The 13,836-nt window shown below is 40.3% G+C and overlaps 1 protein-coding gene across 2 annotated transcripts in view; it reads left to right on the forward strand.

The window, feature by feature from the left end:
- sorcs3a (sortilin related VPS10 domain containing receptor 3a) overlaps positions 1-13,836 on the forward strand; it is a 208,668-nt gene that overhangs the window by 79,735 nt on the left and 115,097 nt on the right. For both annotated transcript variants that reach the window (XM_061090014.1, XM_061090022.1), the window contains one exon: positions 13,358-13,425. In XM_061090014.1, coding sequence (XP_060945997.1) covers positions 13,358-13,425 — 68 coding nt within the window. The remainder of the gene's footprint in view (positions 1-13,357; positions 13,426-13,836) is intronic.

Raw genomic sequence — 13,836 nt, forward strand, 5'->3', positions numbered from 1 at the left:
GTCACGCCGGGTTCAAACCGGACGCGGAAGCGACGCCGAAGGGCCGCGCCGCGCTAATCCCTAGAGCGCCGGCGCTTGGCTGTTCGCAGCGGACGCTGAAGCGCCGTGCTAATAATATCACATACTTTTTCTGTTATCAGCCTGCAGTAAAAACGGCATTTAATCATTTTTTTCAAGCATACACTTACTTGTTGCTCCAACATTAACTGCAACACAGCCCAACATGTGTCTTTTTTGTCTCATATGTGCTGAGGATCATACAGCTCACTGTACTTCTCCACTTAAATGATTAATTTAATATCATCCATCTTCAAGAACTTCTCCGCTGTTTGCTGTTTGCTCGTCTGTATGGATGGGTAGAGGGGGACATTTAATAATGTGATTGGTAAAATTGGTAAAATTAAATCTCCAGGACAACAGAAGGGGAATACAAACTATGGGATGCATATTTAATCATTTATATCATATAAAATAATTTTTCAGTGCGCGAAAAAAGAGGTGGTACGTGCGCGGGGGGGGGTAGATCTTGTTGAGCTGGTCATTTCAAGAGTAGCTCACGAGCCTATAAAGTGTGGGCACCCCTGACATAGAGGTTTATGTGACCCTCCAAAGATAAGCCTCCTCAGACAATCATGGACCATCACATACTGGATGATGTTAAAGGCAGCGTAACTTTCACCACAGCATCTCCAGACTCTTTCACGCCTGTCCCATGTGCTCAGTGTGAACCATCTCTAATCTGTGAAGAGAACAGGGCGCCAGTGGCGGACCATCCAATGCTGTCGTTCTCTGGAGAATGCCAATCGAGTGGCATGGAGCTGGGCTGTGAGCCTGCTGGAGCACATTTTGTAGTGCTCTGGTATTGCTCCACCTGTTCCTCCACACACAAAGGAGCAGATACTGGACCTTCTTGAGACCGTCCAGGAGGAGATGGACTACCACTGCAACCTGATTGGGCTGCAGGTACCACCTCATGCTACCATATGACAAGGACACTAGCAGAACCCAAAACTAGAAAATAACTCGCAGGAGGTTTAAAGAGAGCAATTATCTGTGGCCACCACATGTAAAACCATCCCCCTTTCTGGGTGTTACCCTGCTTTTGCCCCTCCATTGCACCTGTTGTCACTTTCTGTGCACCAAAGCAGGTGAAATTGATTCACTTGTGCTTCCCGGACAGATTGATATCCCTAGTTGACCTGGTATCATACTGTGATCATTAAGTGTTCCCTTAATTTTTTCGGAGAGCAGTGTATATATATATATATCCTAATGCTAAATTAACTCCTCAATATAATATTATTACATGAGTACATATTATATATGCTTTTTTTCCCTGCCATTGTTGGCTTACAGTTAATGGTTGGTTCAAGAACATTGGCTGACAGACAAGAGAATTGCAAATGGAACACCCTTACTGTGCACTAGGAATGGGCATAATTAATCGACGATCGATTAATTGATCATAAAGAATTTCATCAAGGACATTATTTTGTCTTCGACGAAATTATGTTGCGTTCACTGCCAACACTGCGAAGCTATACGTCTCCATGAGCGCATGAGTAGGAGGGCAGAATATCCGAGTTGCCTGAACGCAGCACAGTGATGACGTTAGCAGCTGTAGGAAGCAGTCCGGAGTTATACTCTACAAGCTCCGCTGGGTGACCGGTGGCTGGCCGCTGGGAGCTAGACCCCTGGTCTGGGTGAGGTTCCGGGATTGATGACATGACAACAACCGGACTGAGACGTCGAGAACCGTCAAATCCATCTAGCTCCCAGCGGCCAGCCACCGGTCACCCAGCGGAGCTTGTGGAGTATAACTCCGGACTGCTTCCTACAGCTGCTAACGTCATCACTGTGCTGCGTTCAGGCAACTCGGATATTCTGCCCTCCTACTCATGCTCTCTGTGTTTTTTCTATTTTCACTGCATTTAAACAGCCCATAAATAGTGAATTTTAATATAAAAATATTAATGATTAATCGAAAATTCGTCATTAACTCTCCCGACGATCGATTAAGACAATTTAATCGAATGCCCATCCCTACTGTGCACTCTGAGTTATGTTTCTCCCCAAATTGGAGCTTTCAGTGACAGAACAAAGGCAAGAAAAAAGTTTTATGCGCATTTTTGCCAAGTTCCTTCACTGTTAATAAAGACTATCTGCGTGATTCCCCCAGTGCGGTCGATAGAATCGACGGAATAACAGTAATGGATGGTACACCAGGGTTGCATCACTACCACTTTCTGATGTCCGCTAACCCAGCATCGTCACAGCAGATGTCAGTGTAAGCAGCCGCTAAGGCCATCAGCGGACTGGTCCTTGTCAAACCAAGCCAATTGATCAAGCATTTGATGGATAACATAATGTCCCTGAAAGGACAACCCACTTGTTATGGTTTGAGTGTTTGTGCGGTTTCTAATCCAGATACACCTGCATTAGCTCAGGATATATATTATAGACTGAACAGTTCTTTAAAGTATAACCCCCCCCCCCCCCCCCCCAACTAATCAGCATGTACCATCCAGAGGCAGGAGACCGTCAGAGCTAGGGAGAAACGCAATTAAGAGTTTAAGACGGAGCCTGGCGTTCATCAGCTGTCCTGCTGCCTCGGTGTCGTGTCACCTCTGAGAAGATTTGCAATGACATGCGAGTACGCCTGCAGTGAAGGCTCTCTGCCACACTTCTCCTCGTCTCCAGCTGACACCAGGGTGGGAAACATTACCACAGCTCAGAGAGAGAGTGAGAGAGAAAAAAAAGAAATAACATGAAGATGAAAATGACAGACTCCCAACTAATTCCTCTCGCTAGTTCGTTGCTGAATAAAGAGCAGTATGTCCCTCTAATCAGAAATGATGTGCCTGTAGTAGTACAAGGAGGAGGGGAAAAAGCATATTCAGACTTGCTGTGCTGGAAGATGACTCTGATTAGATTTATAGTAGCTCATGCTGGAAGATGTGTTTAGACCTTGAGCTGTCAGGCACATCAGGATTTTTGAGAGTCAAAGCCAAAAGTTGTCATTGTGAATACAGTACAGTGTCTCTTTCTGTCTTAAATAACAGGTAGACAGGTAGAAATGTTCTTATTTGCACATGAGCTGTGGCTGGTGACACCTCCTTACTTAAATCTGACTCCATCTCTCCCTCTCTCTCCCATGTCTCCTTACACTTTATCCAATTTTATTTTTATGCCATTTTTCAAATCCTGAACAATTTCTTACCAAAGGAAAAAAAATATATACAATATTTCCCACCTGTCAGGTGTCACCTGACCAACTGGTTTCTTTAGGCAAGAGGAGCATGATTTTACCATCAAGATACAACTTTTCAACTGAAACTTTAATATGAGAAATACCTCTTCATGTAAAATATACAGTACGACGAGGTAATGATAGATACATAGCTTACTGTAATGATATTGAGTGAAAATAAGCTGTCACAACAACAATAAACACAAGGTAAAGAATACAGTTAAAATAAAATAATTGTTTGCCTCTTGATTGAAAGCAGTAAAAGACTTTATATTTATATTTTGGCAAAAAATGTTATATTGTTTTATATTTATTGTGTGTAATTACACAAGGTGCAGTGAAAGTCCCAAAACACACTTATATTGTGACATTATGATAAGGTGGTGTTAATATATACTGATAAAATGATGATCATAATAATAATAATAATAACAATAATAATAATAACTACAATAATAATAATAATACTTAAAATTAAAGTAACAATAATAAACACGCGTCATAAACATAAAGTAATAGAAAAGCAATAATAACAATAATAATGATAATAAGCACAGCAGCAATATAACAAGGGTAATAGCAGTAAAAATAAAGTAGGAATAGCGTAGTATGACTAGCATGTAAGATGTATAGACATATAGGCTATACATAATTACATACGTACATACATACATAGAAGAATAATATCAATATTGTGTACACAAACACAATCCTTTATTTTACATTGTAAATTGTTGAAAAATCTTAAAAACTATGTTGTCGGCTGATTAACAAGTTTTACTGCAAAATTATTTTCTTAGTTAATTAATGTTGAAAAACCTTATCATTTAAACAAGACCATACATATGGTGTTATTGCCAAACATATCATACCTAACGTAAAAGGGAACACATAACAAATTAGTACTGTTTCTGATAATGGAAGGGCCATTTTACTTTCATTACATTCTTCACTGGGCGATACTTCATTATTGAACATATGTATTCTACTTGTTACTGTATATATTTTCCTCATTTATTCGTTATGTCATATTTAAATGGTGTATTTCTTATTGCACTTTTGTTTCTGTGAAAGGTGCTGTACAAATAAATTTTGTATTTACTCATTCTAACCTCTCGAATGTGATGGCTTGAAGTCATCTGATGTCAGATGGTAGTGACAATGATACTCACAGCTTGTCTTCTTCTTTGTACGGCTTATTGGCATGTGGCAACCAACTTCAAGGTGCATTCCTGCCATCTACTTTGTTGGTGCACTGCCCCTGAAGGCACTTCAATACCAATAACAACTTCCTTTAACAAATCTTCACCTCCTCATACATTATATACAGATTCAAGGTTCCCCACTCCTGACCTACAGCAAATTTCCTGGATTTTAAAGTTTTTTTTGTGCCAGAATTGTTTATTAACCTTCATAATACAGCACATGTGCACTGTTGTTGAAATCTGTGCCAACATCAACTCATCAGAATGCAGAGAACAAGGTAACAAACCTTAGAAAAGGAAAAACATGCTACTGATGCCACTTTTAGTATACTACAAATTTAAAGGTTACACTATACAATATGTTATTCGTGACAGCTTTTTCCGGACCACAGTCCATTTTGCTACAGGAGGTATCATTTGCTTTCAGTAGCCAAAGTCCTGTTTTTCTAATTAGTGAAGAAGCAGGGCTACATTCGTATAATAACAGCTCCCTCAGAGGAAATAAATCTCTTTGAACATCTCACAGATTGTCACTGTGGGCTCCCACTGAATTAACCCTACATGGAGTGAATGATAAGACATACAAAAACAGATATGTAGAGCAAAGAATGCTTTGTAACATATTTTATTTTTTATTTTATCATTAACGATGTATTGCTATAGTTTCACGTTCTCTCTTTTCTTTTCTACAATCAGCGTTGGTTTATGAGATTGTTGGAAGTCTTTTAATTTGTTTTGTGATGTGAAGCGAGTCTGTGTCTGTGTGTCAGTGAAGTTGCACAGCTTCCATTTCTTCCTATCTGCCTCCGTGTTACAGTGTGTGTTGGAGGAAAGGCAGGGAGTCCACACAGGCTTTGTCTTTATTGCTCTCTTGCTTGCACTTTGATAAGCTCTCACCCCCAGTGCAGGCTCCGCCGCTCGCCAGATAGTCTTTGCTTCGCTTAACTTCCTCTTGAGCTGGCCCGAGAGACAGATGCACCACGGGACGGAGAAATGAGGAGATGGGAGGTCACAGCGGCTGGTGTCCTGCTTGACCTTGAAATGACAAAAATAGCCCCATGTAAATGACGGCTACTAATAACATTGTCTAATGTTTTCCCCTCATTAACGGGCGATGCAATTTTTCGCCGTGTTTATTTAAGACAATGTAGAATTCCTTTTGAGTCTGCAAATATTTTTAGAGTTAGTTAAGCCCTAATTAGGTGTTGGAATGAGGCTGGCGTCTTACCTTACACTCGTGCAACAAACAACATCCTGACTGTGCTCCAAGAAACATGAAATCATTGCCAAGAAATTTGAATATGAAGGACTGACGCTGTTGTTTCTTTAACCCTTTATGTTGTTATGTAGCATCAGGCAGGATATGAAAATCATTCAAATTGCTACAGTGTGTTACACCCATTGGCTCAGAAGGCCTATTATGTCTTGAATATAGGCAACGACTTGCAGAGCAGCAAAGATTGGGCAGCATGTCAGAGTATGTTCTGTCTTTCAGCTTTATCTGTGCTAGAATATCCCTGCTTTTGACAAATTATGAATCCTCTCTGAAGATGTGCGCAGCGGGTTAACTCCACTCTTTCAGAAACTGTGGATCAAAAATGGCTCAAGCGTTTGAGAACCTTCGCAGCAGCTTTAACAACAGTTGTCTTGGTAACGGTAGTGTTTCTATCTCCAGCTGAAAAAGTTGGGGGAGGATTTAGTCTCCGAATGTGAAATGGCTGCACCTAAAAACAATTTTTGGGTTAAAGGGGCAGTACATAGCGTAATATGAGGTTTATATCGGCCTGCTGGAAAGGTTATTCCTCCCACTCCACATCCAACTGCTGTGATAAAGAAGACAGGCTCACAATCTCATTCCTGCCATGCAGGCTTCTTGATTGGTTTATCAATTGACCTTCCCCTCACCTTGCAGCGTCATATTGATCCCCCAGCTCTTTTCTGAATGCCATGCCACTTCCTCAAGTAGAAACTTATTTGGTACCAGTCAAGGATAGAGCAATCAAATAAAGAGCTGCTGCTACAAATGGTATCAGACACTTGAAAAGTTTGACTCAAAGAAAAAAGATTTAAGAACCTGAAGTAACAAATGTGTATTTGCTTAGGAATGAACTCCTCCTTATATATCATACATTCATCAATGAAGTCAGAAATTTACATCAAACATAGATCAAAATGCTTTTTTCCAGGATATCTCTGCATCCTGTAGGAAAATAAGACACAACCTAAAGCTTGTATAGATAAAAAAAAAGAGAGAGATTTAAATTAAAGTTGGATTAACTGATAAATTATTTGGGGCAACAGAGAAGAAAAAATTGTAAACACAGCATGTATAAAATTCCATCAACTTTAAATGTGTTTGTTTGGATGTATAAGGAAATCATACATATGATACACATTCAGTCATTTATTTTAAATGGTTCAAAACAAAGCTAACGATCAGAACTGATGTAAACCGCAGAGTTAGTGTACGGGTTTGTTTTAATAATTTTCTGATTCCTTGTTAATATAAAGAAAATAAGCTTCAAAGTGTTGCTTATCAGAAGGGTTATTTTCTCAGACTATTTAATAATCTTTACAAAGGGGCCTCTCCAGCTAACAATATCCTCACTGTAGTTCAACATCCACAACCATAAATTACTTTCATTTAGCATCTGCATCAGGATACTACTCAGAGTTTATGCTTGTTTAATTTAAAGGGTCAAAACCAGGTGGTGGGTGAAAAAGAGAGGAGGAAAACAAAACAAGGCCGACAAGTAGAAGTAAAAGAATATGGGAGATAGGGAGAGAATATGAGAAACATCTGAACGAATAAAGATAAGAGGTAAGAAAAACCAAAGGAGAAAATTGTGAGACGAAGAAGAAGGAGACAAGCCCAGATGATGAGAAATAAAAAGGGCTTTAGTTGGGAGGAAATCTCAGTGTGGGTAAGGTAATGGTGGGGTGAGATGTGGCTGGCAAGGGAAAAGGGGAACAAGGGAAGACGAACGCATGACTGATGGAATAAATGAGAGAGAGGACTTCACTTCAAGGGGAGGATCGGAGCGAAATCGAAGAAGGGGGGAAGTAATTCACATAGGGGGAGATGGAGACAGAATGCGTGAGAGGGAGCATGAAGGAGCAGAGTGACAGGAAGAGAGTGACAGCGGAGGAGAAGGAGGGAACTGAAAGGGAGCGCTGGGACTGATGTCCAGAAGGGGTTGAGTGCTGCAGTCTCCTCGTCTGTGTGGCCTTCATGGGACTCTAACACAAACAACCACAGCATACCCTGGTGGACACACATACACAACTCTTTGAACATCTTAATTCTCTTCCTTCCAACCAGCGACGGCCTTCATCTGAAGGGTTGCATGTATTTAATTTGCATGTGATTCTGGTGAGTTAACATTCAGAGCGGTGACTTGTGAACACAATTTTGTTCTTGTATTTTCTTTGTGGTTTGAGGCAGCCATATCCATTCAAGGCTAAAGGGAATTATTTCCCCTTGAAGCCTGTGTTGACATGTGCATAATGTCTGTGCACGGTACATGCACACATGCTGCTGATGCTGGGCATGTTGCCCTTAAGTGCACAGCACGATGAAAACGGAGAAGCATTTCAACATTGTCTGTCACAGTCAGACACTAATGCGTTTCACCTAGCTCCAGTTCTCCGAGTGCAATCCTTTTCTTATTCTTAAACTCCTCACATCATTTAAAGCTGAATTGGAGGCTTGACATTATCATATTCATGGGACACCATGTACCGATGGCTCAAGACGTAGCATGAGATGTGGAACATGACGGTCACACAGACTCCATCAAAGTGCTAAAACACCTGCTTTCTTTCTTTGGAAATCCAGTTCTTGATTCAACCATTAAACATGATGCAATTCTAGCTTTACATTTTTAGCGTAACTCTACTGTAATATTTCCCTATAATTACCAAGACTTTGGCAGCCCAGCCTGAACACATTGACCCTTCTGTCAGAGCTGGACTGGCTAGTGGCAGCACTAGGATTAATTCTGCCACACTGATTGGCTGGAGAGCGACATTAAAGCTTTAACTTTCCTCAGCAGGTGACCAGAACTGCCTGCAACAATAGGCAGGTAGTTCCTAAAAGCTGATGATAGAGCGATCATCAGCTTGTGTTGTCAGAAACTGTACACTGGGGTACACCTTTGACAGATCACCAGCGAATCAAAGGGGCCAACATACAGAGACTAACAACCATTCACAGTTATACCCATTAATAACATATATTGTCAATCTAGAGTTCTCAAACACACCTAACCCCAATCTACATGTTTTTGGACTGTGACTGGAGGAAGCCAAGTATCTGGAGAAAATGTATGCAGACACGGGGAGAACATGCAAACTCCTCACAGAAACACCCTGGCCTGAACCACTGTGCTGCCCCCTCCATCAACTTGTGAGACCAAACATCTGGCACTGTAGCTTGTATGATGTCACACTGTCCAGCAAGTGTCAGGGACCAAGCAGCCAAAGGACAAACAAGCACAGGATTACTTCTACAAAAAAGAAATACAAAGAATACACAGGAATGACATTTCTTGCAAATTAAGTAGAAACCTGGATCAATACAAGATTTATCCCCACAGAGCTCTATCAAAAAAACAAGCCATTAAATAAACTGACTGACTGAAAATGAGGCAAAAGGGGGAACAGCACAGATTGATAACTAAAATCCAACATAAAGAAACACCATTCCCCTCATTCTGATGCAGCTCTTGGTCTGGTCCATTTACTGGGCTTCTTAATCTTAATTCTAAAAGAGTGTGTCAGACCATCGTTCAGTGTACACAGCTGTTGTGCTCAGAATATTGCAAACATTACAGGGCTTCCAACAAAATAGAATAAATAATAACTATTCTAAAATGGAGACTTTATGTATTTCATTTACATATTAGTAAATAGAGTGATTTAATCAAATCAAAGTTTTAATTACACATGAATTTAAAAACTCATTTGATTTAATCACACTCAACATGATAGATAACAGGGACAACTTATTTTAACATGTTAAGTGACAAAAGAAGACATCCTGACGGTGTGGAAAAACATACAGGTCTCTGGATTTAGCTTTTATTTTTACGAGTATTTAATGTATTAACCACTCTGATCCACACTCACACACAGAAGGTGACAGTCACAAGAAGAAGCCACCTCTTTTGGCCAAACAAGGAAGAAGGACTGACAAAACCATCTCAGTAAACAAAGACGGAATAAAATGAATTCTACAACGATGACAATATAATTTAAACCAAACTTTACTGTCAAAAAACAGGTTACGTGTGTGATAATGATGTGAGAGAGTGAGACATTTAAACCCTCTTGAAATTCTATATTGAGAATGGTCAGAAACAAGTAATTTAAATGATATCTTATTTCTGTAGTGTGGTAGTGGATGTGGTCATCCTAACCGATCAGCTGCTAACTGTATCCGTCATTTTGTGATGCTGTTCCTAACTTCATCACCGCTTTTCCATTGAAAACAGTTGCCTGCTGCAGCTAGAATAATTAATGTGGAGTGTAGAATGGAGTTATGGGTTAGACAATGAAAGAATAGACTGTAAATAGGCTAAAAAAGAGTGTTACTGCAGAGTTGGGTTATATTGTTCCTATTATGTGTTTGGTTTATTGGCCGGTGGCAACCAACATCAGGGTGCATTACCGCCATCCTTGATCTAGTGTGTGTAATATTGAATGGCACAGCTTTATTCTTCTAAGATTAAAGGTCATCTGCCTCTGTGTTGTTCTATTACAGCGTGTTTTATTTGCTGTACAGCACCTTTGGAGAAAAGTGGGGCTGCGAGGGAGCCGTGATCCCCCTCACCACCTTGGGGGGTGTGCAGTAATGAAAAGGATAAGAGAAGTTCAGCATTGGATGGCAGGTGCGCACCTTGATGTTGGTTGACACCTGCCGATAAATCAAACAGAGTAGAAGAAGAAAAAAGGAAGAAGAAGCAGTGAACCAGGTGCCCTATAGTTTAGTTGGTTGCCAACAGCCAATTAATCGAACAAAGAAGAAGAAGAAAGAAAACAAAGGCAGCAGACGACAGTCGAGCCCCATGCGTCAGATGCACAGTGTTGCTGTCACCCTCTTTATTTCAGCCCTCCATTTGTTTCTATTTACGATCCATACAATCATTGGAAATCATCACACAGTGTGTTTATCCACTTACACTTAAGTGAATGGCTTCATTTTCCTGTGCAGTCATGCCTGTTTGTGTAAAAGGTTTCAGTTTATTTTGGGGCCTGCCTTTGCATCAACTGGTGGCACTGTCATCCCAAGTTGACGTTTTATCCCATAAACAGCTCTTTCCAATTGACAAAGTAATTGCTCAGCTGTTGACATGCTACAGAGAGGCGGAGAAGCTTAATCACTTCTAGATAATGATCAGTTCCAGCTGCCATTTTGTTGTTGACTATCCTGACTCGTGTCTGCAGACTAATAAAAGCTTGTTTTCAGTTCTGTGTGCGAGACTGTCAATACTGGAGTAGCAAGACATTTTGCAATCAAAGGCACCGAGAGCTCTTTCGTTCTGAATAGAGTGTAGAAAGTGGACATCTTTGAAACAGTCTGAGCTAAAAAACAAAAGTGTCGGAGGAGATGTATTTGAGAAGATTATTGTGCTTCTTGATGAGGATTCAACTTCTGAATCTTTTGTTTCACTTTGATCAGTCATTTTGATGCCACAAATGCCTTTGAATTGTGTCAAATGAATTATGAAGCAGGATTAATTGATTTAAATTCTACAAACAAGGCGCTTTTTAAAGCATATTAATCTAGTCAGTCTTTGATTCATTATGTTTCATTTTGTTCACTGAAATAGCTTTCTTTGAAAAACCTTAGGGTTAAATCATTTGTGTGGAATGCAACTTGTCAATCTACAACACAATTTTTGTGTATTTATATATATATATTTATATATCATAAGCTAGTATAATGGCTTTGCTATACTGTGTAGTGCTTGATGTCAATGGTGACAACTCTTTAAGGTCATGATCACAGTGAAACCTTAGCAGGCTGTAAAGCGTTGTCTGTTTGACTCTGTCTTAAGGACAGGTTGGACATTTCGTTATGCAAGTAATGTTTTCACAAAAGTTGGGTAATTGCTGAGGCAACAAGGTTAATACAAGCGCACTGTGACTGACATTTGTATTCAATAATTGCAAGTCAAATGGGGATTGAGAAGGGAGAGTGTACTTGAAATAGACACCCTGTCAAAATTTGTTCCCTTAAGTGTGCAGCAGTCTGTCAATTACAACCACAAGAGCCATCAGAGGGTCCCTGGTGTGCTGCTGGGCTTCACAGGGCTTGTGGGGATAGTGAGGATCAGTGAGGTTGAAAAGGTCCTGAAAGTCCCTGGGCCTTAGAGCTTCAGGAGGACATAAGAGTTTGAGCATGGCCGGACACTGGTTCTTTTCCAATATATGCAGGGACTTGGTTTCTCCTAATTCAGCCATAATCGCCGATGGCTGTGTAGAGTCAGATGGATGCAAATAGGAACTATTTTGTAAAAGAGAGTTTGATCTCTCTGGACTCAGGTCAAAAATGTATGATGAATGCTGGATAATTGCATGTGTGCCAAAGTCACTCTTTTGTTGTGGTTTCATATTTGCTTGACAATTATTTTTCACATTGTTAGGCCAGTCGTGGTTTTTACTAGATCTCATTTGGATTGCCCCTCTCATCCCAGTGTGTCGGTGTTGTGGTGGACTGGTGGTTCTTTTTTTTCTGCCAGGCACCTCAGTGAAACCCACTTCACTGAGTTGCTCTTCAAGCCTTCCCAGATTAGTCAACATGTTTATCGGGATGAAGGTGCTAGGGCCAATTCAATTAAGTAAAAGTGGAAACTGGCTTTCAAGTGTACTTGAGTAGAACTACAGTTAAAAAAAAAGTATGCAAAGTAATTGTAGGTGTACTTGTGTGTGTTACTTGGTTCGTTTTACTACCTACCCCTGGCAACAGAGTTGTGATCGTCCACTCTGGAATGGCGAATCACATCTGTTTTGGCTCACTTGGCCATCATGTCTAGTGATTTGCTTGGAGGACTTTCACAATGCTTATCAAAGTGCCCGCCTGCTGATTAACTCTCCAGCAGAGCAAAGACCAAAGCTTAGAACACAGACACTGTTGGATCAAGCTGTTCCACTGGGTCTAAGGATGGCAGCGTCTTCCGTCAAGAGAAAAACTTAGTTACAAAGTGGCATACGACTGGTAATAGTGCTAATTATGCAACAAGCTACCTCCCAGCATACTGATCTATTGCTTCCAAAAACCTAGTACCTTTTCTTACTGTTGTCAGGGATATTTCAATGTAGTTATTTTTACAGGCCTCATGGGATGCACATTTAGTTTGAGATATGGTAAATAAATAACTGAGCTTATATCATTATATTTGATGATGTGAGTCTGTTGATTTTTTATATATATATTCAGTTTAACAATAATAAGGCGGGTACTTCCATTCACTTGAATGTGCAAATATCATTTTCACAGGGAGGCACCAAGCAGGCATTCTGACCCGATGCTTAACTTGTTATACCTGATTGAAAAGTAATGTCCTGTTTTTCCTTGGCCGGAGATATCTTATGCTTTCATCACCCAGATTTCATGACCATAGGTGAAGGTGGAAAAGATGGGAGCTGGCTGACTAATCGGTATCGAGTACCGTTCTGATGCAACACCAGTCCATATGCTGCTCAACTCAACCTCACTTGTAAACAAAAACCCAAGATACTCATTCTCTTTAACTATTAAACATTACCTTCTGGTGCTACGCAAGGGTCATGAGGAGCAATTCATTAAATATATATTTTGATGTTTTATCTAAGTTCACTGTATCACTATATCTCATGAAAATATATTTTGTAATGGTTTGATTCCCTCTCTTTTCAGGTGATCCTGATTCTAACGAAGCTCTATGACTTTCATATTGGCAGCGTCACTGAGAGCACTCTTTGGAGGTGAGTATAAAGGAAATGTATATTCATTAAATATTTGCAACTAAGTGCCTTTGAGTGTGTTAATAGTGGTCAGGATGACAAAGAGTATAATAAGCCTTGCACCATGATCCTCTGATGTTTGTTTCTGTTATTGATAGTTTAACATATTTTCGAGTGACTGACAACAAACCGACACCCTCCGACCTGGCCCTTAAAAAAATACTGCCTCTGTTTTTCCTACACATTCATTCGCTTGTAGCTTTAAACCACCAGTGTCTTTTCTCACCTATCTGCAAACACTGTATCCTGCACTCACTCGTTTCTCTGGTGCCGTTATCAGTATGATCTGGTGTCATACATGGGCAGAAAGGGCACGCATAATGGACAAAGCTATTCTCCATGCTATTCTTCTGGTGTATTATCTGATGTGCC

Source organism: Limanda limanda, chromosome 2 (assembly GCF_963576545.1).
Source record: "Limanda limanda chromosome 2, fLimLim1.1, whole genome shotgun sequence".
NCBI lineage: Eukaryota > Metazoa > Chordata > Actinopteri > Pleuronectiformes > Pleuronectidae > Limanda > Limanda limanda.